This window comes from Rhipicephalus sanguineus, chromosome 6, assembly GCF_013339695.2.
Source record: "Rhipicephalus sanguineus isolate Rsan-2018 chromosome 6, BIME_Rsan_1.4, whole genome shotgun sequence".
Taxonomy (NCBI): Eukaryota; Metazoa; Arthropoda; class Arachnida; order Ixodida; family Ixodidae; genus Rhipicephalus; species Rhipicephalus sanguineus.
This window is the reverse complement of record NC_051181.1, coordinates 135,000,248-135,025,442: the sequence shown is the minus strand read 5'-3', so window position 1 is coordinate 135,025,442 and position 25,195 is coordinate 135,000,248. Positions and strand designations below refer to the sequence as shown.

At 46.8% G+C, this 25,195-nt stretch overlaps 2 protein-coding genes across 5 annotated transcripts in view; both read left to right on the top strand.

Annotated features, from left to right (window-relative positions):
• Positions 1–7,587, top strand: part of LOC119396496 (protein FAM107B) — a 197,052-nt gene extending 189,465 nt beyond the window's left edge. For all 4 annotated transcript variants that reach the window (XM_037663742.2, XM_037663743.1, XM_037663741.2 and 1 more), the window contains 3 exons: positions 2,707–2,953; positions 3,847–4,000; positions 7,092–7,587. In XM_037663742.2, the coding sequence (XP_037519670.1) occupies positions 2,707–2,953; positions 3,847–4,000; positions 7,092–7,205 (515 nt within the window). In that variant the 3' untranslated portion in view covers positions 7,206–7,587. The remainder of the gene's footprint in view (positions 1–2,706; positions 2,954–3,846; positions 4,001–7,091) is intronic.
• An 11,266-nt stretch (positions 7,588–18,853) lies between these two features.
• The window catches only part of LOC119396492 (uncharacterized), a 95,581-nt gene continuing 89,239 nt past the window's right edge, over positions 18,854–25,195 (top strand). Inside the window, exon 1 of the transcript XR_005184453.2 lies at positions 18,854–18,996. The gene's annotated coding sequence lies outside the window, so the exon portion shown is untranslated. The remainder of the gene's footprint in view (positions 18,997–25,195) is intronic.

Sequence of the window (25,195 nt, the reverse complement as noted above, 5' to 3'; positions counted from 1 at the left end):
AGCGCAAACAGAAAGAAAAGAAAAGCAGATTACGACTACATACCGATTTTCTCGCTTTCCCCGGCGGAGTAATCAACAGAAGTGAAGGCTGTAGTGTATCCGCTGTGGAGAGGCAGGTCTGTTGGCTTTGGCGCAATGCACATAGGTAAGCGGTGAAGCTGACATAATCAGTAAATTATAGGCGCTACCATTTAAGCTCTGTTCCTGCGGGCGCGTGAGGTTTGAATCAAGATCACGCTTTGCTTATGCGTTTAACTTCACAAATCGGTGTTCAAGTTATAGGGCCGGCTTGGCTTGCCATGCGACAAGGGTAACACCTTATTAATGACCTGCCAAAGTGAAGATTTGGTTTCACCATCATGGAGCTTGGCTATCGCGTGTTTCAATGTTGGCTGTTCCGTTTGCCAATTTGCTACACTTGATATCGTGCCCGAGGATGCTAAAAAAATTTTTTTTTTCGTACTGCTGCGAAACCTCGCCAATTTAATTTTAAAGCGGCTTTTTAAGTGGTATGAACCGCGTAACGGTCGCCATTCGCTCTGTTACGCCTGGGACCGGTAAGTCAACCCAGATTTTGTGGCTTAACCGTAAAGGTGGAAATATTCACTCCGTTTGTTCTTCTAGTTTTTTTTTCTTTCCCATTTATTAATTTCTTTGCAAACGTAAAAGATCACGACATCGACTCCCGGCCGCGTCGCGGGGGGCGTAGTTCCATGGAGGCAAAATGCTAGAGCCCCGTGTGCTTACTCGTTGAAGAACCCCAGGTGGTCGAAATTTCCGGAACCGGTCCACTGTGGGCGTCTCTCAAAATCGTATCGCGGTTTTGAAACGTAAAACATCAATTGTTATCGTAAGCGTAAAGTTTACGCCAAATGCGAGAAAACGACTGCACTGTTCCGAAGTGGCGCTGGTGGAGATGTTTTGCAAAGACTGCGGCTTCTGTATACAATCTTGTGATTTAAGCGCTGATTTGATTTGCTGGTCGCTGTAGTGCACCATGGTTTTTGCCAGTGATATAATTCGGGGGGGGGGGGGGGGGGGGGGGGGTCCGACCCTGCTTTGTGTATGTTCGTGTGTGTATTTGCTTGCATTTCTTTATGTATATACACGCACACAAAGTGTAGAAATTTGAGGGGGGGAGGGCGGAGTTGCGTTTGTAACCCCCCCAACCCCATCGCCACGTCGACTATGTAGCGCACACTAATATGTATCACGCGTTCGCGTCGGTCGGCGTTGACAGGGTTGTCACATTCTTTGGCGTGAAGTTTGCCGCGGTGAACGGCCCTACAAGACAGAAGCTTCAGTTTGAAGAATTGAAAGGTGGGCGAAGCGAAACTCGCAGCAGCTGGTTTTGTTTCGGTTACGCCACCTGTTGGTAGAAGCGCCATGCGGGAGTGCCTGTAACGGTTTTTTTTTTTTTTTACGCGAACGTTGTTTGCGGGTTCCGCCGGGGGCGACGTACTCGTTGCGTCAGCCAGCGACGCGTGACGTTTCACATTGTGCGCCGCCGTTAGGTGTCGCCTCTTCCTGGGTCACCTTTTATCGCGCCGTTTTTCCGGTTGCGCTGGCTGCCCCGACGTTGGGAAGCTTGCGTTTGCCGGAACCAATGCCACGGCTCTGCAAAAAGAAAAGAAAAAAAATTGTTGGGGAAATTTCACCTTTACTAGTGTGCGGTTCCAACACTAACGTCCGTTCCTCTCTCTTTCTTTAGCCTAGGATTTCTTTCTCTGTAAACAAAACATTGCGTTTTAATCTATGCCGAAACTAATTTAGAGCTTCGGCTTCGAAGTGAATCACGAATGTGTTGAGAAGCTTTCGTAAGCCTGCATGCAACAAGTCCTGTGTGCATCGGATCGTGATCTTGTTTGATCTTGTTTTCTTAAAACTAACGTTCCTTTAAACACCGATTTACCGTCGTCTTAGAGGCGAAGCGCAAAGACACTCATGTTTTAGCGTTATTTGCCTAACCGATGAGCCTTCCCTAATAACGGTTGCGATCGCGCATTCGCCTCTAGCCTGCAAATACCATGACTGGTACAAGACCGTGCGCGCAATCGGATATGCTGTACATGCATGCGCTGCGCCAATAGGCTGAGCAAAAACACCGTTTGCGGCATAAAATTGAACGGTTTAGGTGCTTGGAAGGCAACTCTATTACATTGGACGACAAGCCCGTCTTCTTGGGGTGCATATTTTGCGCGCTTGTCCGAGCTCTTCATTCTCTTTAAGCTCGACTATACAACTTAGCAAGGTGGCTGATTCGACTAGCTGATAGTTCATTATCATTAGTGCACAGGGCGGGGATTGAACCTGAACATAGACAGAGATGAAAGAGGACAGACAGTCTGGGACGAGCTTTTGGTGTGATCGCTGTTAGACTGTTGTGTCTGACCAGGTGCGGCTCAGTATATGGCATTCAAAGTAATATGTTCCACGCGCTCTATCGGCTTGTGTATGGGGACTCGGCATTTCAATAGGCCTGGCGTTCTACCGGGAAATGTTGTTCGGCTATTAGGTCACCCAAACAGTGGTTGCTCGCTTCTATGAAACACTTCTCGACTCTTTAATACTACGCACTATAGATAATAGACCATTTAGAATGGCGGGCGTGTTACGAAGGGTTCTTCTTGCAAACTAGATTGCTAGTGTTGTGACGGCGTTTCATATGTCGTAGTTAACAATGCTCGTTAATTATGCTTCTCGCAGACTTGTTCTTCCCGGCTATGATCCCTGAGCCGGACTACAGCGACTCCGAGGACGAGCGCGAGCAACAGCGGCGGCGACCCCCCGTGAGGATGCCCGGCATGGCGGCCGCCCACCCGCACCACAACGAGGCCCAGTTGGCGCACGTGAACGACGAGGGCCTCATCGTGCCCCGCAAGCTGCCCAACCCGTGCGCCGATTCGGCCGAGCGGAAGAGCCTGCACAGGGAGCTGCTCTTCAACCAGAAGATGTGAGCGGTTACTCCTGCGTTCCCTTGACCTATACGCATTGCCACAAAACGAGTGCGGACTTTTCATATGCTGCGTTAAACGAGGGCTCCTGAATCTGGAAATCCTTGAAAGTACCAGCGGAACGCTCTAAATGACCTACTATTAGCACTTTTTTTTGCGGACTTGTTTCAGCGTCTTATCCTAGGATGTGGATTTGTCACGGCGTCATATCATATCACGCGGAAAGTAGTAACATGGAAGCGAAACTTAGTGGAGTGGCGCTGTGACATTCACACTAGCTTTTTTTCTATCTTCTTGTACGTTGCTACATTGGGCCTCACTAGTATTGCTATGAACTTTTCTTTGTGCTATCGTACCTGCGTTATTCCATACCCCAATGCGGAATTCACAGAAAGGTGCCCGAAGTAACTAAATATTTAGTTCATAGACAACGCTCACACAGCAGAAACAAATACACGAGTACGCAGCGCCGCCGCGCTCTCGTTATCCAGTACTGGGTAGTACGTACCCAGCAGCAAGCATACGGCTTTTTTTTTTTTCATACCTCACAATAAAGAAAGTGTATATCTACAGTGTACATCTCTCCTTTATTGAAATATAGCGTTGGAAGCACACAGACGAGAGAATAGAGAATTACACAAGTTGGTATAGGCTCTTTGATCTGTAACAGGGCGTCACACGGAGCTGGCGACCAAAGACGCGGCACTTTAGCATTTGTCGAACAGTAAATTACGAACACAAAAATTGATGCACGACTTGAATTACTCTGGTTTTCTTCTTTCCTAGCATACTAGATAAACATGAAGGACGTCATGCATTTGTCCGAGCACCGATGAGCCACAGTGGTTCTTCACGTCGTGACTTATGCATACTGTGTGTATATACTACGCAGGGGCAAGAGCGTGCTTGGCCAGAAGAGCGAGCTTCAGAAGGCGATGGAGAAGATGAAGGACGAGCAGCGCCGGAAAGAGCTCGAAGAGGAGCGAGTCAAAGGACGCACGGCGCTCGAGAAGCGCCTCGAGGAGCAGGCCAACAAGCTCAAGCTGGTATACGTCTATTGCTCTCTCGTCACTTCTGATATGGTTTGACTGTGAAGTGCCGTCAAAGGGACACTAATGTGAAACAATAAATTAGTTTAGACTGATAAATTATGCTCTAAAAACTGTAGTGTCGTTAATACGACCACCGTAGGTTTAATATTGGATTACAAAGTCACTGCCAAAAGTTTAACTTTTAAATTTCCCGCCGTAAGCTGTGAATTGGAAAGTGCATTTTTCGTGTTTTGGCCACAATGACTCAGCTAAATTTCCTGAAATTGGTATGTTAAGTCTCTGGTTCCATGAGAAGACAGTATACTCATTTTTACTGATTAAGAACTACGTAGGCCCTTGTAGAGGCCGTCAATATCAGTGACGTCACGGCGACTGGCGCGGGAACTTCAAGGTGGCGTCGCCACCCGCATTTGCTTTTCGCGCCTTTTCTCGCTTACCGAGCGTCTTCTCGCAGTAAGCGTGGTGTTTTTGGTATCGTGAAAGAGTAATTTACTAATACGAGAAAAATCCTTTTTCTCTTTAGTGTCGCGTTAACGGTTTGGAGCTCATCACTCGGAGTTGCTGGGCTAGTTGTAGAAACAGGAAAGAGTTGTAAAAGGGATAGTTGACAACCACCCGTTTGTCGCACGAAGCCACAAGGAGATCCGTACGGATTGCCCAGGAAGGAAAGCTTCTTACTCGACAAAAATTCGTCCTGGTCTGTCGATCGAACTCCGGACCAGGATGTGCCACAAACGGGTGGTGGTGTGTTATCCCGTTCGTAACCCTTTTGCCACCTTGAAGGATTCCGCAGAACTCATTTGAAGTATTCTGTATCCATGTGCTTCGGAGCTGTTGACCCGCCACAATGGTCTAGTGGTTGTGGTGCTCGACAGTTGACCAGAAGGTCGCGGGATCGAATCCCGGCTGCGGCTGCCGCATTTCGATGGATGCGAAATGCTAGAGGCCCATGTACATAGATTTAGGTGCACGTTAAACTCCAGATTGTCAAAATTTCCGGAGCCCTACACTACAAGGTCCCTCATAATCATATCGTGGTTTTGGGACGTAAAACCCCATTTATTATTCGAGCTGTTGACTACTTTGCCCTCGCGCTGCTATAGCATCCTGATTAGCTCAGAGCGACCGCCCCATCAAGGCTTTGGTCCCGGGTTTGATCCCCGAACCGGGACGAATTTTTCTTCAACTAAGAAGCACCCGCCACGGTGGTCTAGTGGTTATAGTGCTCGACTGCTGACGCGAAGGTCCCGGCATCGACGCCCGGTCGCGGCGGCCGCATTTTCAATGGAGGCGAAAATGCTTCAGGCCCTGTTACTAAGATTTCGCTGCACATTAAGGAACCTGGCGTGCGCGTCGCCACGGTCACATCACTGTCACATGGTACTTTGTGGTTATAAAAGGTGGTGGTTGGACTACCACCTCAAAGCTTAACAGAGTGTTTAACAAATAGCAGCGATACAACATATCGGAGCACCTTAAGCGAAGACTTCTTTGTAAAGCTGTGTATAAGAGTGGTATGGTCAAGATGCAACAAAACTGTACTACCACCTCAAAGCTTAGCATGGAGTGTTAAATAAAGAGCAGTGATACATGTCTGAAAGACTTGCAAAACATAGAAATGCGTTAGCCTGATGAAGGGAACGCCACCAGCTTCGCTGTTTCATCGGTGTCCGCGAACAGGAGCTGGTTGAATTTCTTTTTTTTTTTTTTTCGGAGCACCCAATCTAACGTGTTCTGATTAACCGACATGGTCAGAAGTCTGAACGTAGAAGTACGAAAACTAGGTTGCGCGTGCGCGATGAGCGAAGGCTCTGCGGAAACGACCGTTCCTTGTAAGCATTGCAGCAAAGCCCGCGGCTGATTTCGTCGTGATAGGTTAGCTTCACTGCAGCAGGGTGTAGCTTGCGGTGAAGCAGCTTTACGGCAGGGTAGCTTCACTGCACTAGTGGTTAACGTGCGGTGTCCTGATGGGTTATCTTCACTGCAGTAGGGTGTAGCTTGCGGTGAAGCAGCTTTACGGCAGGGTAGCTTCACTGCATTAGTAGTAAACGTGCGGTGAAGCAAGCTTTCATGGAAGCGAGGCGTTCGATATTGCCTGCAGCAGTGTTAGTTTCTGAATGTAAAGGTAGCGAAATGTTTGCACCAGTTGTACGCGTGTATTTATAACTACGCGCGCGCGCGCGCACTCACTCACTCACTCGCTCGCTCGCTCGCTCGCTCACTCACTCACTCACTCACTCACTCACTCACTCACTCACTCACTCACTCACTCACTCGCTCGCTCGCTCGCTCGCTCGCTCACTCACTCACTCACTCACTCGCTCGCTCACTCGCTTCGCTCACTCGCTCACTCGCTCACTCGCTCACTCATTCACTCATTCACTCGCTCACTCGCTCACTCGCACGCACGCACGCACGCACGCACGCACGCACACACACTCACACGCACTCACACGCACTCACACGCACACACGCGCGCGCGCGCAACCTCCGCTCGCCAGATATAGAATCTTGGCTACACCCATGGTTGATAGGATGCAAATGTACATTTTTACAGAACGTGGTTGAGCACGTTGTGTGAAGGACTCTCCGGAGTCCTTCACGCCTGTGGCATTTTATTGTCCAGCAAAAGGTTTCGGGTTTGGTTTCCTGCTCGATGAGGGTACCTTTCAGTGGGAGCAGAATGCAGAAATGCTCTTGTACTGCAGTATATATGTTAAAAAACACACACATTGGCCAAGTTAATCCAGAGCCATCCAGTAAAGTAAATTTGACATTCGATTGTTAAACCCAATTGGTCAGTCATATTTATTGGTCTTCCAGCCACACTTGTAATCTTTGTTGTGTAACTCATATTCTGTCATTCCCTCTTAAAGGGAGAAAAAATTCCTGAACACAAGGTTGTCGCTGTAGCCAACGTTTTGATAAGTGGTCCTTTCTTCAAGGCTGCAACTTTGAAGAAGAGACTGCTTGTGGAAGCATCGGCTTCAGCGACAGCCCGTGTTCAAGAATCTTTCATCTCTACAAGCTTCTGTCTTCCTCTGAACTTGTGCCTTAATTGGGTTTATTTCATTACCTCTTGCAGCACGAAGAGACCGAGGTGATAAAGACCGACCTGCCCAGCTCTGAAGAGTCAGAGTTCCTGCGGGTGCACGCCCGTGTCTGTTCCCACACATTGCCTGTTGACTCCAAGTCGTAGTTGCATGGCCTGTCCTCCAAGCAACCGCTGCTGCCGATGTCATATCTTGTCGAAAGACCACCCATGTACATAGTCCCCAATATGTTTTTTTTTTTTGCCTTCCTTTATCCCTGGTCCTTATTAACAGACACGTGAGAGCAGATGGCCTGAGAAAGGCCCTCTGCGAGTCTATTTTTGTGCTTGACGAGCCTTTGTCATAGGAAGAGCTTCGAGAGACGCGACGCATAGCTACACCGCAGGCCGCTGTGTGGTGGTACTAAAAGCTTGCAGTCATTACCGTAGGTGTTACGCCTTTTTTGAACCTGACGAGATAAAAAAATGATGCTGTTGACTAGTGTGTTTCATGAGTACCATTAAAGAGAATCATGGAGATTTCTCTGAACCAGTTGTCTCTGCAGTCCCTCACTTTTCATTCTTTGCCAGCTGAGAGAAGTATTCTTTATCGTGTGACAATGAACAAGAATCCAAGGTTTGTTACAGGGTCTGTCTGTAAAGTAGTAAGACTGGGTCTGGTTAAAAAAAAATGACCCAGCGGTGCATATTATTAGATTTTTTTTAAAACTAGTGTCCTCGGACGTTGATACACCACTTCCAAGGCAATTCCGACACTGCAAATGCTCCCTGAAAGTCAACTGCCGCGACCTCTATTAGAGACTCTGTGACAGCTGGTTGAATATCGGGAACACTGTCGAAACGGTGACATTTCAGGCTTCTCTTGAGCTTTGGAAACAGGGAGAAGTCATCTGGGGCTCACATTAGAGGTGTGCACGGGCTCCGGGTAGCCCGAAAGCCCGAGCCCGACCCGGCCCGCGGGCCGGGCTCGGGCGGGCCGACGTACTTTCACCTCGGGCCCGGGCCGGGCTCGGGCTACTTGGAGCTTTATCGGGCCGGGCTCGGGCCCGGCGCAAAGCCCGACTCAAGCGCGAACTATAAAGAATGAGCGGGAATTGTTTTCCAGCACGCACACAGCGCCTTTACCGCGACCGCCCTTTACCGCTTTTCCTTTCCATTCGCTACTTTAAACAAAAGGGGAGCAGGTAAAGCACTGCCTCTGTTGCACTCCGAAAACAGAGAAGTAGCACCACCTGAGCTAGTGACGGCGCCACGCGACTGTTCCGCGTTAAACTTAAGGCCAAATCCCATATGAGTGAACATGCACGCGACAGCGACCCGACGTAGATCGCCTTCGTGCTAGTTGACGCTTGCACTGGCATACACGTGACGACTTTTGCGAGCGAACTCCATTGTTGCTGGCATGAGGCCGTCTACTTGTATAGAAAAGTGCCGCGAACAGTCTCTGTTGGAGACTGTTCGTCGTGTGTCGTTTGATCATATTCAATATGCTCAATAAAATGCCAAATTACCGGAAAACGATGTTTTGTTTTCGCAGCGAACCTTCAAAAAGCCGGGCCGGGCCGGGTCTGGGATTGTGTTTTAGTACGTCGGGCCGGGCCGGGCGGGCTCGCAGCCCTTTGCCTTCGGGCTCGGGCGGGCCTTCGACAAAGTCAGCGGGCCCGGGCCGGGCTCGGGCTCCGAAATACGGCCCGTGCACAGCTCTAGTTCACATCAGTGCTGTATCAGGGCTGCATCAGCCCAGATGAGAGTTCGGAAGACTTCTTGTTTCCAAAGATCAAGAGAAGCCGGAAAGGTCACCATTCCGACGGTGTTCCCACCATCCCAATGGCTGTCGCAATCTCTGATGGAGGTCGTGGTAGCCGACTTTCAGGGAGACTTTGCAGTGTGGGAATCGTGTTGGAAACAATGTATCGATGTTTCAGGAAGGTATATTTTAAAAAAATTTGATAAAATGTACCGCTCTAATCAATGCATCTTTGTTTACCAGACAGTCTCATTACGGACAGACCGGTATATCTGTTTACAATGCATGCCTCACATAAAGCGGTGGTTCCGGGCCAGAATCAAGTTGTCGGCATATCTGTATCTGTTGGGAACAAATTAGGTGAATTAAGTTCTTTTTTTTTATTTTGTGCAACAGACAACTTCTGCGTGCGTAGTCGCATCAGTAGGGAGCGAGGGAGTGGGAATCAAGGAAATGCAGCAGTGCTTAGACTTCGTCCAGTTTGCTTTAGTTTACTCTCTCGTTATTTGCCACCACAAGCAGCAGCTTTTCATCACATATAGGGCTGTTGTGGGGCTTGACTTTTATTCTCTATCCACATTATCGTGACCAAGACTGATAATATCGACTACTATGCCCTGAGCAACCTGCCTTTAGTTGCCTCGTGAATATAGCCTGCAAATGTTAATAACCCAAAACAGGGGCGTAGCCAGAAATTTTTTTCGGGGGGGGGGGGTTCAACCATACATTATGTATGTTCGTGCGTGCGTTTGTATGTGTGCGTGTATATATACGCAAGCAAAACTGAAAAATTTCGGGGGGAAGGTTTGAACCCCCCCAACCCCACCCCCTTTGCTACGCCCCTGACCCAAAAGTTTTTCTCAATAGACCAGCGCGACCTTATCTATTTTCTTTGTTATATTTTTTTCAGGTGGCCTTGTGTTGGCCCTTAATATTGAGATATATAGCAAACGCTATCTTTAGAATATAATCGTACAGCTGAATGTTTTGGTCAGCGAAGGCCATCGCTCCATATGTCACGATCTGAAATAACAGCCTCTTAAAAAGATGGTAAACGGATAAACATATAGAACTAGACTACCAAATTACTCTTCATGACCGTTCTTTCTTTTTTTTTTTTTTCTTCCGCACGTTTATAGCGAAACCAATTTGCGCACTAAGGGCTGAGATGCGGTAGTTCCCTTATTGACTGAAAGCTTCGAAAGTTCGCCCGAGCGAATTTTGGCTTATAATTCGTCTGTGACATCACAGGAAGACAACGCGTGGGAACGTAATAATGGTGTTGTCACGTCTGCGCTATTATGTTATTAACTGATGCACAAATTAAGCCTGTGTTCTCGGCAAATAGCGATTGTAATATCGAAATATATTATCCATTCATTTATTGAAAGTACCACAATGACCCTGAATACAGGGTTTTGTATGAAAGGGTGAAAACAAGTTAATATCGACGAAAAGTGACTCAACGGCGGCTTGGAAGTGAGCCGAAGCGACATGAAGGACGACGTTAGAGAATATCGCTGAATTGGTCTGCGGTGTACAGCCACGTCCATCTCTGAGCAAAGCGCACGAGCAACCGGCTTTGCTCTAAGGAGCGACACCTAGCGGTGGTTTCGAGGATTGATGGGGTGGGCCCAGGAGTATTGGGCGCGAGGCCCACCACTGGAAACGCGGGCGCTGCAATCGCTGTGACGTGCAGGGTTGGATCACGTGACCTCGCCTCGCTCTGTCGAAGGGAAGCGGACGGTTGAATGCGTTGTTTTTAACCGCGATTTCGCTTTTGAACAGCGTTGTTTTGCTCTCACTTCTTGTATGTGGACCCCTAGAGGCTACAAAATCCGGAAAAGTGCAGCAAAAGTTATCGGCGGCATGGTACTTTTCTGCTACGTGTCACAGTGCGCTACGTACGCGAAGGGGCCAGGTGTTAAAATGCCTTTGGTGTTAAAATGGACAACGAACACGAATACTCACGGCAGCATTGTTCACAGTAAAAAATGAATGCGCAAACAGTCCGGTTATATATGTTTTAAATTATGACGTAGGCAACGTGCGGACATGTGTGGAAAGTTGCCGTCATGACGATTAAGCGTGTGCGCCGTTGTCTAGATTGTCAGAGATTCAAGATAAAGCCAAGAAAGCCAGTTATTTTCTCTTTTTGTTATCTTTGCCTCATCTCAGTCTATTTCGTGGCCTGTTGCTTCTGCGTGCTCGGCCTGCGCGTCCGATGAAACCTTTCTTACGTCATACATGTGCTGCTTGAGTCTTTGCTGGAATTAGCTGGAAGTTAGCATAGCCGACGTAACTACCACCACTGTTTGACCCCCCCCCCTCCCGCCCTCGTGTTTATTTTATTTGTCCTCGTGCTTTTTCCCGACCACACGGGTTTCCGTCAGACTCTCGACTTCAGGCCATAGGGTTCCTTGCTTATAGATTATTTATGTAAAATGAGCCCATAGCCAGTGTCATCTTCAAACACTGATTCACCATCTAGCAGCAGCCGCGAAGTGTCATGCTGTTTATCAATGAAGCTTTATAAATGCTGGACGCTGGTATTTTCACAACAATATAATATTGCCATTTAGACCACGGTAAGTTACACCTTGCAGCATGGTCATTCAATTGCGCAAGTAATACGGCCGGCTGGCACATGGTGCATTTGCTACCGCAATCGAGCCTGGTTGTGACCGTATTTTTCGATCGCGATTGGTCCCTTTGTGCAAGCTGGATAACGGAGTCAGTCGTCGAAAATTTTCATCCCAATGTGGCTTGGTGGCGATCGAAAATGCACCGTGCGACAACCTTAGAAAAAATTGGCCGCGTATCTGCGTGCTTCGCTGCAAATGTCGTCTAAAGACGATAGAAGATGCGCTGCATGAGATATGGACGCCATCTGGCAATACGTCGGGAAACATGAGTGCTGTGTTGCGGGCTGGTAGACCCGGCGCAGCAGCAGGCTAAGACCGGCGGTGACCAACGCGACCGGCGGGGGCGCCAGGCAGCCCGAACACGCGGTTTGGCGCGAAGCGCTGAAGCAGAAGAAACGTCCTTACTCAACGAGTACTCTCCACACACTCTTTTATTTAAACGTCGCCTGAGTAAAGCAGGAATGCCAGAGCGGCGCCCCATGGCATTCGTACAGTGCAATACAGAACCGAAACCGAAACAAAAAAATGAGCTCGTGCAGAGGTCACGGAGGAAGGCAAGATTCAGCGCAGTCGCATTTTCAGCGCAGCTTAAGAAACTAGGGTTTTTAGAATTACGTATGTATGCATTTTCTATTAAAGGAACACACCATCTAATACTTACTAGTGATGTTGCGCCTCAGATATGCGTAATGTTTGCTTTTTGATCGACAATGTACACAAGTATGAACCTAGTCGGCGGTTCAAGATGGCTGGCCCTTGGGCAAGTGGTTCTACTTTGGCCGAGTGGCTGAATCGAGGGACGTGCCGACAAACAGAAAGACAGACCAAAATTTCTGCGTTTAATTGTCCCAAGAAAGACTTTCGTCTTTAAAAATGCGCAACGAGAAGCAACAGATAGATATTAAAATCGTGCCGCAGACAAACTCATGTGAAATGTTATCTAGCTACAACCACGGTATATCTTACATGGCTCTCGTGCGGTTCTCGTGCGTTTGTCTCCAATCATATGAGAAAGGTTGCGGCTACACGAATCTCTAAGCATACCGGATAGCTTCTCAGAGGGCGGAGAAACCGCTTTCATCGTGCTTCATAGGGCCATGTGTACTAAACAGGAATGTAAATTTGCCCATGCTTGTGTGACAACCGCGCCCCGTTTTTATGTGCAAACCTACAACGAATGAAGTTGCACAGTTGCCCGCATTTCTTGCAGCAAAAAATATGTTTCTTTGCCGCAAGCACGCGCTAAAGCCCATTCGACGCAAAATGATTCGTTACCTTTTACAAAAGCAGCGTGCTCGGCCCCCGTGGTTTCGATATCGGTGGCCATAGCGGACGACGCCGGCAGTCAGGACGCTGTCAAGGCATTATGAGGACGTAACATTTTTTTTCTGAGCAGTTATTTAGCATTTCGTATAGTCAGTGATGAAGCCGCAGCAGTATTTTACTGATTTCTTTCAAGTGAAGTACAACAACAATAATAAAAAAGCAGACGCGATGCGGGCTGAGCGGCAGAGGGCTGGCGGAGCAATCCAACCTTGCACGTCACAGGGATGCCTCCGCATGGTGGCGCCACGGTATGTCCTCGCGCCCAATAGTGTACTAGAATATCCAGGAGCATACGCGGCCCGATAGACATGCAGACTTGCTTTGCGCGTTGCTTTAAACCAGAAATTATGTCGACAAAAGCCTTTGTTTTGCTGGCTGTGCGCAGTAGGGTATGAATTTGGGCTGGTTGGTGCATGACGTCAAGTAGAAAACAGCGCTACGAGACGGGACAAAGGAAGGGCACAAACACGGCGCTGACCATCAACCAAATGTGCTTTATTCCACCAGTCCGCATATTTATACTCCACCATGACTGAAGAAAGCATGACAAAAAAGCAGAAAAAACCCGGTCAGCCTGCGCAAAGACAAGAAATTCTTAACTCGACCGAAATGTTATCTCCTTCGGAAGCAGTGAAATCGAGGGGAGGCTAACACATGCCTCGCCGCCTTTACAAATGTGATACGCTTCAGAAACGAGACGTGCACGTTCGTCGTAGTACTTTGATAGGAAACTCAAATCTTTAAAAGATGGCTGGCAGCCGCATTCATTGCAATGAATGGACAGTTGACTGTCTTGAATGGACAGTTGACTGAGTCAGCGCCGTGTTTGTGCCCTTGCTTTGTCCCGTCTCGTAGCGCTGTTTTCTACTTGATGGCTGTGCGCATTTTGCGCGATGTTATCGTTTTTTAAAAGCGCGCATCGTTTGTTCTGAAAGACTCTGGCGCGTTAAATCAACCGAAATGTGTCATTCTTTGGCATCGAGATGCCGCGAGCACTCCAAGGCCGAGTGCATATTCGGTTAAACAAGGGGCACTTTTCAACGTCGACACTCGTGCCAAGCAGATCTGCATGTCTAATAGGTCGCGCATGCTCTAGGGCACAGTAAGATCCTTCAGGCTGTCACCTCGCAAAGCAAAGCCGGCTGTCATGCATGCTCTCCGCAGAGGTGGACGGGGCTGTACTTTCCACGTTCTTAGGCTGCCACCGAATGTAGAAGCCCATATCTTGCTGGGATCGGCTTCCTGTCTTGCCACAGTTTGATGCAGTCGCGGCAATCACGCGGCAAGCCTAATACGGCAACACGATCGCCGTGTCCTTTTGTTGACGTCAACGCGGAAGGCGCAGCACCCGGATGAACGCGGGAAAGAAGGCGGGACGGATGCATCCGGCCCGCCTGTTTCCTTCTGGTTTCACCTATCTGTCGTGCCTTTCGTGGTATTGGTGGCTGCGATGGCTTTGGTTTCCGCGTTATGTATATTGTTTTGAAACAATTCCTTCTATAACTGTCATGAGGCAACTTAGATAGGGGCTGAATCCGTCATCAAAAGTACGCGAACACGTTTACTGCAGAAGGCGTATTAGAGAAGCATGATCTAAATTCAAACAGCTCTGTACTAACGCTGTGCCAACTCGCGCTAATGCCTTCTCTAGAGCATTAGATCTCTAACGATCTCTACGTTAGATCTCTACGAGCGTTAGATCTCGAACGCTCCCACACTCCCACTTTCTCACCTCACACGCCCACTTTAAATTCAGAGCTCGAATTCCCAAAGCCTACAATGATGACTAGAATGATGACTGCAATGATTTTGTTTTATGTTTCACGACCGTGGGGTATTCATGTTTTTATGGAGACTATGTGTGCCGAGCTGCTTTTGCGTCTTCAGCACGCTTCTGTAGCATAGAAGTAGTGCTTCGTAGGACAATAGCAGAAGGGCCCAAGACAACAACCTGCTTTTCGATCAGCATCTGTGCGCATCATCACTAGTCCGGGTGTTTACTCAGTGGCATGCATATGTTGCCACAACATGGATACTGAGGTTTACTTTGTCTTATGTTTACATTTTAGAGTGCCGGTTTCGATAGAGGAAAGCTGTTGAGAGAAAAATTGTTTGGCAGCACAAACAAATCGTTTACGCCGGTGACACTAGCGATTAGGCAACGCACAACACCGAACTATCTGCACATTAATGGTGGCACACAAACTAAATCCGTAATTTTTTGAAATCAGAATACGGAAATTGCATGCAAGGTTAAATCGAGCAGTACATTGCATGTCCAGACGAAAATGCAGCTGGTAATTGGGCTGGTAACGTATGCGGCCCTGGAGGAAGTGAAGACCGTGGCCCATTCCCACTCCTACAGACAAGAATTAAGACCTTCGAGGGTATCAGTTCTTACTGGAACTCTACAGTAACGCAAACGAACTTACGTGCCACGATCGTGATGATGGCAGCAGCTCGCAGGCCTGGCGCATGACATAAAACTTTTGTCGCCGTCATCTTAACATCCGGCATCCCATGCATTTCGGATCCAATGTAGGACGAAGGGCGAATTTCTCCAATGATCTCCAGCTCGGGCAGTTTACTTATCTTTCTTTCATATGTTCCAAAATACCTGAAAGAGATAAACAGAAAGCTAAAAAAGACTCACACTGTCCCTAATGCATTCGCCCAAAAAAGACGACTCGAAGTCGAAAGCTATCTTCTTTTTCTTCTCAGTTAATTTATTGATCATGCCCCCCGCCCCTCGGAAAGCTTTCTGAACCTCACCTGGTTTTGCACTGCCTCCGGGATCAGCCCGCCTTTGATCAAGCGACAATGTCGTCACGTCATGTTACGTCATAATGACGGCACGGTGATATCACAATGACGTCACACATTTTGGCGATCTGCCATTATGATGACTTCATATGGTGGCTTCATCGCGTGATGTTTTTTGCATCACTCGTGTTGAACCCGACTCCGCGGGACGCTGACGCCGCCAACGCCGCCAACGCCGGCGGTCAATTTTCGCGTTTGATGAGGCATCTAAGGCTTCCGAGCTGGAGATCATTGGAGAAATGCCGAACGCAATCTACCACATGGTCTGGGAATATAACAAGAATCCACATACAACGCCTATCCAGTCACCAACAGAGGACCAGTAGGAGGCACAGCTGACAAGCCCGAGCCCCGAGGACCTGCTAGAGCCGGTGATCAGGTCTACAGGCTATCGGCCCAAGCCTACGGCTGCCCGGAAAGAAGTGGCCGCCCACTTCAGGGCGTAAGCATCCTGGTCGACTAAATAAAGTTTAATTCTCTCTCTCTCAATGGACAACTCTGCTCTTATCAAGCGACACCATCATATGTACATCCGCTATTTTTCATATTATCTTACCACTTTATAATCTAATCTCCCGCTATCGTCAGACAGCGTTTCCGTTCCCCCTGCCTCCTTAATGTTACTCTATTTGAGCGCGGTTATCTCTTCTAAAACGTAATTATGGCATGACCTTCACCATAACCCCAGGTGGATATACCCCTGTATATTTTTTTATCAATTATCGTAGTCGGCGTTTTCTCTCTGATCCGTGTTGCCGTATTCTTACCTTTTATTGCTACGACTTAAAGGGAGGAGGCAGGGCGGTTAACCAGAAAAGCTTCTGGTTGTTTACCCTACACCGGGGTAAACACTTCCGTGCCGACTCAACGAGAGAACTGTTCGTCCTTCCGCCTGTCCATCTGTCGCGTAAGACGATCGTCTCTGTTAACAAGTAAATGTATAAAACAAAATAAAGTTTCCTGGTAGTGCTGAAGTTTCAACCATAGCTGGAATCCACGCTACGTAGAGGAGTGTCTTAACCACTGGGCTGCGCCCTCCCCCCCCTCCTTTTTTTATTTCTTCATTGTCTCTGCACACTGAGCTATACACCTATGCTTGCAGAATGTGAATATATCGGAACCGTATGAAAGCATTGTATAGGCGATCAAAATAAAATTTAAAAGGATAGCACGTGCTTTGAAGTTTTTCTTGAAATATTTCGTGAAGGTGAAATAAAGGCCCTCTGTAGGACAGCTTGTAAAGTCGACATCGAGCATAGAACATATCAGAAAGATCCTGACTTCGCAAAAATTTTATGTGAAACATGCGTTTCCATGTTCGTGGAATGGGCATTTCGTTGAGCCGTTTCATAGACTGACGAATGATAGAAAAAAAAAAACATGAAAATAAAACACGCCATGCCGGAGCCACCCGAAAACAAAGTTCCAGGGAGTTAACGCCGCGACTATACACTTTCCCACGGTAAAACCAGACTATTACGCATCACATAAACAACTCCCGAAGGATATTCTACGTTTCTTTTTGTTACGGAATTGACCACGTTATCCTCAATTAGTTAATCATTTTCAGATTTCAGTTTATAGAGCTTATCTTGTGTCGAAGTAAGAGGACAGTTGCATGGCTGCACTGTTTGGCGTATGTTGACAGGATAAAAAGGTACAAAGTTCAGTAAGAGCTTTGTGACATGGCGTATGCCCCATAAGTTCAAAGAAATAAAGAATATACTAATAAAATATAAGTTGGACCAACCAGAACCCACAGAAAGCTGCACCGACTATGAAAACTGTGGCTTCCCGATTCCTTCAAATATATGTGATTACTAGAAAGAGTCGATCAAGTCGGATCAAATTATTGCATCTAAACTAGCGGGGCAACAATTTCTACAGCTGTGAATGCTCGCTAAATCTTGAATTAGACTAGCAAAATGATAATGAAGAGAGTGAAAATTTTCACGAAATGTTCAAAGTGTTTAGGAGGACGTAGTATTGTAATATTGCAACAAAAGATGGCTACCATTTTTTTTTGTGAACCACACCTAACAATCTTGACATACATTAGCTTTAGGTAACGCCGGCATGTTATGGACGCGTAGCATTACAAAATTATAAAACGTTGCCACAGTAACGACCACGCGCTCCAAGAAGTTGATGTTGCTGGCTTCAATTCATATATCAGGCGCAATTTGCATAATTGCGATACGTGTGTTTTACAGAGACATAGATTTCTAATACTGATTTCATATTTAATTTTGAGATTCTCGTCGTTACATAACGTTATCTGAATGCATGTATAAACATCGCGGGACCATTTGTTACTAAGCAGCTTCAAGTTCTTCTTCAAGTTACTGTAACAAGTTTCATTTAGACAGTTCAGAAGATGGGAAGTCTTTCACGTTTCACATGTGTTGAATCCTAAACTTGCACCTTTGGCCCAATCTTTGGCAATCGTGCCGCGCACCACAGAAATTCACTGAAGGTATATTATCCTTTTATGGCTCAATAAAGAAGAACTTGAGATTTCCAGGCCTGTCCTGGTGTCAGATTACCACTTTTCTACTTATTATCTTTTTGAACAATACTCAAGAAATCGTAAGAAGAAATCGAGAAAATTTCGCGAATAAGGTAGACATAAATGAGTGCGCGTAAGTTAATGAATGAATGATACTCGCGTTTTCCGGCCACGAGAGCAATGGTAATTAGACACTTCTTCATTGCAGCTATCTACCCTGTGATAAGTTAGTATGCCAATTCTCTCTGCCTCTTAATCAGCATCATTATCTGCTTATTAGCTGTCTTTTGCTGAGAGAGCAGCAGCTGAGGAGAGTGAACGTCTTCAAAATTTGCTGTTTACATGATGACCTGTAATACCGAACACTTTGGATCAAGATTGTAATTCTGAGGCGTTATCATCAAACATATATTGAGTCCGACGTCTTCTCTTTCCTTCACTTGAGATTACAGTAGAACAACGTAGGCACTAAGATGTCTTTTGGTAGGTTTTTACTTTGCTAATAGGCTTCACATTCTGCCAAAAGCAAAAGTTTGAGAAACATATATTTCTATTTCACATAGTGTTGTGGAGAGTCCGACACACCAGCGGTGGGCACCTCCACATTGCGTCGTCCTAAAGGGGGTTTCGCCGCAACACAACCCTGCTGACCACGTGACTTTGGCCACGTGATTAACGCAGCGTGCGTGCATGGATGCCGGCAGCGACCGCCGTGCGCCGCTGGCTGCGTGTCTACGTACGCATTGAGCGAGTTCAAACATGGCGACTAGCGCGAAAACGATTTGAACGGTGCTGGAAGTTCACACCGTGTATGTGTCGCGCGTTTGTGTCGGATACGATGAACACCTGACGCGCGGATGTACGCCGGCAGCTTCGCGGAAACTGAAGGTACCGTGTCCTTCCCCTTCCGTCGCTTGCCACGTTTGGGGCCTGTTCGTTTGTTTATGAAAGCTGTTCCTCTAGCCCTTGAGGCCACGCTTGTCCCGAAGCCAACAGTGCGCGCGCGAGGCGGCCGATGCACTTTTGAGAGTTCGCAGCGGCGTCTTCTTTCTCTTTCTTCGCGATCGGACGTTGCTTGGCGCGTAGTTACGTGATCTGCGAGCGTTGCTAGCGTCCCCGATGTTACTACCGCAGCTACGCGGCGTATTTGACGAATGGGCTACTAGGAAGTTTCGTCGTTCGCCGGAATCGAAGCGACTGGTAAAACCGGTAAAACATTTAGCGTCCACGGCGCGTCCGTTCGGGCCGTGCCTGGAGTGTATGCACGCCTCTCTGCTTGAAACTTGATCGGACCGTGGACGGGCAGCGCAGCACATCTCGCACACGGCCGTCGCGTCGGCTCTGCAACGTTTCACGCTGAGCCGACGTACTGTGCATTCGCGGGTTGCGGTGTAGTTTTTCAAATCGTGTTTGTTTTGTTTTGTTTTTTTCGTTCGTCGCATGTGTCACTACGGCGCGGGGGTCCCGAGTCAGGCTGTCGAGTGAACAAAATACCGAGAATTTTCGCCGCCTGTACGGCATTGCCGCCGGGATGGATGGGACGGGCATTGTTTTGCAGGCGTTTTTATTGAGCGCTCATTTCAGCTCGTGTGAAGGGTTCTCTTTCTGCGCTCCCTATTGTGCCGGTTAGTGAAACCGAACGCTTGAATTTTGAAACTCGTTCCTTCAACCTCTCTTCTCACCGACCTCTGATTGAAAGGTAATGCGCTCTTCATTTCCAATCCGTATAACTGTTACAATCGTGCTACTCATGTCACTTTGTACGTAAGTATGTTACTAGCAAAATAATAGCTTAGAGTGCAACATATAATTTTTGCCAATAGGATCGCTGAATTGTAATTTATTGCACTATACGTAAAGCGCCAATCGTATCAGCCTAGCGAATAGCTACAAGCTTGGGAACTTCTCCATAAGACAACCGGCTGTAATGAACGGAACCGCATGCATTCCGTATATGTGAAAACTTTACAGTCTAATCGTCTGGGCTGGTATACACTTAAACTTGGACTTTAGTAATAATGCGTTAAAGTGTGTGCCCCATCGCTTTTACACCATAAAGACCGTTGTGAACATTTTGCAAGGTACTGCCACTACACAGAGTTAATAACTACGTTGATTCCTACCTCTGTACGTACTTTGGAGTGCGAAACAGAGTACAGAATGTCATGTGGCGTAACAGTTGACCTGTGCAAACTTGTACATAACAGCGCGAACTTGCATAGGTTTGACCGACTTCACGACGAGCTCTTTTCTTTCTTTTTTCTCGAAACGCCGGCAATAATACCACCTGCTGTGGGTTTCTGTAGGCCAAGGTTTCAGCCGCGTATGCGTCATTAGGAAGCAACAACTCCTGCTGCGCTCGTATGAATCATGTGAGTTCGTTAAAATTGAATGTGCGCTGACGTTGGCACGGCGGGAGTGCTTTCATGGCGGTCTCGTCAGCTTTTCGTTACGTGGAAGAATCTACGCGCGTCTTTTGTTGTCGCATCTAATAGCCAACCAATATCTGCGATTGAGTCGTGGCGTCGCTGCGACTCGGGGCGATCGAACCCGAAACCCTTTTGGTTAATATAGTGCAAATGTGGCCACGCATGTCACGTTGAAAAACGAATCCTTTATGCAAATGACTGCTCATTAGATGGGAACATTGTGTATAGAAGACAGGTTTTTACTCACTATTTCGTGTGGACAACGAACCGCCCTGTTGTGATTGTGTGCGGAACCATTCCTACAGCAGTAGAACTGCTGTTAGAAAATTACTTTATATTTTTTTCCCCTCTTTACATTGGCTATACGTATTTTTACTCTCGTCGTTGCGGGTAATGAGCGAGACTGATCGTACGTGCATACTGTGCACCAACACGAGTATTGCACTCACAAGTACCACACTGTGAGTGCGATACTCAGCGCATCTTGCAGTACTTGTTCGAAACTTCAAATATTCTTACGGACTTGACATTGCTTTTCGTCAGCTGTTGTAGTACGCTTTCGTTTATCAGAGCTCTTGTTCCGGCACGATGCTTTTAAACATTGTACGTAGGTTGAGGCGAGTCGACTATGGAACTGAATACTTACTGGCGAAGCAAGTGCACGTTGACGAAAAAGAAATTGTCGTTCGCCCAATCTCCACGTTACTGATAACTACCGTATTGTACTCAAAACGCGCTTTATGAGGAAATAATAATTAAGACATCTGCATATGCGCTTATGCCAGTTATTCGTTTATTATTATTACTAGTTTTGTTAATTCATTATCTGCTACCACAGAGAAATTCGGTTATCATATCTCTGGCGCCAGTAGGAAAAAAAAAAAACAACTCCCTGGAGTGGATGCTTTTATGCAGATCCGTTATGCAGATCCTGCACACTTTTTCGTACGTATTTGTAACGGCACATTGTCGTAAGGAGTTGAACAACGGCTTTGACAGTTATTTTACTGTAATTTTCTCGATCTCGTTCTGTCAGGCTCTCCTTCTCATACGCAAATACACACACACACACACACACACACACACACACACACACACACAAACACACACACACACACATATATATATATATATATATATATATATATATATATATATATATATATATATATATATATATATATATATATATATATATATATATATATATATAAGCCAGGTAGACCATACCTCTGTTCATCGGAAGATATCGTTTTTACGAATTTCCTCTATCCGTAGTCCACCGTACGGTACAATTGCCGTGTTACACGGATTGCGTTATTATATGGAAACATATTTTTTCATAGGATGTGATGATGATGTGTTGATGGTTTGTGACACCAGACCCTGCGTGCATCGGGGAAACCGACTGCCGAATACGATTGTAAACACCACCACGTGAGTAAAGGACGAACAGTTGATGACATAACAGTATCACCTTCAGAAGTCGGTGTTGAACCGTAATCGAAGTTGACAATATCCGGCGGGCTGTGCATCTCATACCGGCACCGCTGTTCCAGTGCGAACGCAAGCCTGCGCGGATCACGGCAGCCGTTCCTCGCTCAGCGCGCTGCGCAAAGATGGCGCCACGGGCGCGTGCTTCGTTTGCAGAGTTCTGCTTCGTGTGACGGCCTTTGACGGTTCGTAACAGCTCGTGAAGCCCCTCCTCAAACGATTTCCGATTTTTGCACCGTAGACTTAGCACCTGAATGTTAGTATGACGTCACACAATTCAAAGCTTCCTTTTGTTTTCGTATTTTGGCCAGATTGGCTCGATAAAACATCCAGAAACTTGCCGTGTCAAGTCTCTGACTCCCGTATAGAACACAGCGCAATTCGTTTTTGCGGCATGACATGCGCATTACGCGAAGATTCTGGGTTCGGATGCCGCGCCGCTGCCGTCCACTTTAATTTCTATTTATTCCATATTTACTAAACCTCAATTGAAAGCTGCATATAACGCTCCCTATATTTTGGTCTTTAATGCAAAGGCGACTTTGCATTACTTTAATGCAAAGGTAGGCACTTTAATGCAACTTTAATGCACTTTAATGGCACTCTAAGGCGACTTTAATGCAAAGGTAGGCAAGAAGCAGGCTGGAGATCATGCAGTTGGGGAATATGGCATCGGCTCTAGAAACGCCAGAGGGGAGTTACTAGTAGAGTTTGCAGAACGCAATAATTTACGCATCTTGAATACCTTCTACAGAAAACGGGCTACTCGTAAGTGGACGTGGAGGAGTCCTAATGGCGAAACTAAAAATGAAATAGACTTCATAATGTGCGGCCACCCGGGCATTGTACAGGATGTGGAAGTAGTTAACAAGATCCGATGCAGTGACCATAGAATGGTAAGATCTAGAATTCAACTTGACGTGAGGAAGGAACGGCAGAAACTGATACGCAGGAAGCCGATTAATGAACTAGCTCTGAGAGGGAAAGTTGAGGAATTCAGAGTTTCACTTCAGAATAGGTACGCGGCTTTAACCGAGGAAACCGACCTTAGCGTTGACGCAATGAATGATAATCTGACTAGTATCATCAAGGAGTGTGCAGTGGAAGTCGGGGGTACAGTTGTTAGACAGCACACTGGTAAGCTATCCCAAGAGACGAAAAACCTCATTAAGAAACGTCAAGCTATGAAAGCCTCAAATGCAACAGACAAAATAGAGCTGGCGGAGCTTTCGAAGTTAATCAATAGGCGTAAAGTAGCCGACATAAGAAAGTATAATATGGAGAGAATTGAGCATGCTCTAAAGAACGGAAGAAGCCTCAAAGCTATGAAGACAAAACTGTGCACAGGCAAAAATCAGATGTATGCATTAAGGGATAAGGAAGGCAAGGTCACAAACAATATGGATAGAATAGTTGAGGTAGCGGAAGAGTTCTACAGAGATCTGTACAGCAGCCGAGCCATTCAGGATGATAACGTAAGAAGGAGTAATAGCGCAGAGGAATCTGACATCCCACCAGTATTGACAGGAGAAGCAAAGAAAGCCCTAAAGGGAATGCAAAGAGGCAAAGCAGCTGGTGAGGATCAGGTAACATCAGACCTGTTGAAAGACGGTGGAGAGATTATGTTAGAGAAACTGGCCACCCTGTATACGAAGTGCCTCTCGACGGGGAGGATACCAGAATCTTGGAAGAATGCCAACATCATCTTGATCCATAAGAAAGGGGACGTCAAAGACCTGAAAAATTACAGGCCCATAAGCTTACTGTCGGTTGTCTACAAGCTATTTACAAAAGTAATTGCTAACAGAATTAATACGACATTGGAGTTCAATCAACCAAGGGACCAGGCAGGATTTCGTACAGGATTCTCAACAATAGACCATATTCATACTATCAATCAGGTGATAGAGAAATGCGCGGAATACAACCAACCCCTATACATAGCCTTCATAGATTACGAGAAGGCATTTGATTCGGTGGAGACATCAGCAGTCATGCAGGCACTGCGGAATCAAGGCATCGACGAAGCCTATATAAACATAATGGAAGAAATCTACAGCGGATCCACAGCCACTATAGTCCTCCATAAAGAAAGCGACAGAATCCCAATAAAGAAGGGCGTACGGCAGGGAGACACGATCTCTCCAATGTTATTCACCGCGTGTTTACAGGAGGTTTTCAGGGCCCTAGATTGGGAAGAGCTAGGGATAAGAGTTAATGGAGAGTATCTCAGTAACCTACGATTCGCTGATGACATTGCACTGATGAGTAACGCGGGAGACGAATTGCAGCTCATGATTACTGAACTGGATACGGAAAGTAGAAGAGTAGGTCTGAAAATTAATATGCATAAAACTAAAGTAATGTGGAACAATCTTGGTAGAGAACAGCGCTTTGCGATAGGTGGCGAGACACTGGAAGTTGTAAAGGAGTACGTCTACTTAGGACAGGTAGTAACCGCGGAGCCGAACCATGAGAGTGAAATAACTAGAAGAATAAGGATGGGTTGGGGCTCATTCGGCAAGCATTATCAAATCATGAATGGTAATCTACCACTATCCCTCAAGAGGAAGGTATATAACAGCTGCATCTTACCGGTACTTACCTACGGAGCAGAAACCTGGAGACTTACAAAGAGGGTTCAACTTAAATTGAGGACGACGCAGCGAGCGATGGAAAGGAAAATGATAGGTGTAACCTTAAGAGACAGGAAGAGAGCAGAGTGGGTCAGGGAACAAACGGGGGTTAATGACATCATAGTTGAAATCAAGAAGAAGAAATGGATATGGGCCGGGCACGTAGCACGTCAGCAGGATAACCGGTGGTCATTAAGGGTAACTGACTGGATTCCAAGAGATGGCAAACGCGTGAGGGTGAGACAGAAAATTAGGTGGGTAGATGAGATTAAGAAGTTTGCAGGTATTACGTGGCAGCAGAAAGCACAGGACCGGGTTGATTGGCGGAACATGGGAGAGGCCTTTGCCCTGCAGTGGGCGTAGACAGGCTGATGATGATGATGATGATGATATTTTGGTCGGTTTCATAATTCGCGCCTTAAATCTCGCAGCCTGTTTTCAAACGCTTTGCTGGAAACACACTTAATACATCGCAGTATACATTTCGAACCCGCGGTATTATGTCGTTATTGGTTAGTAAATGGTCAC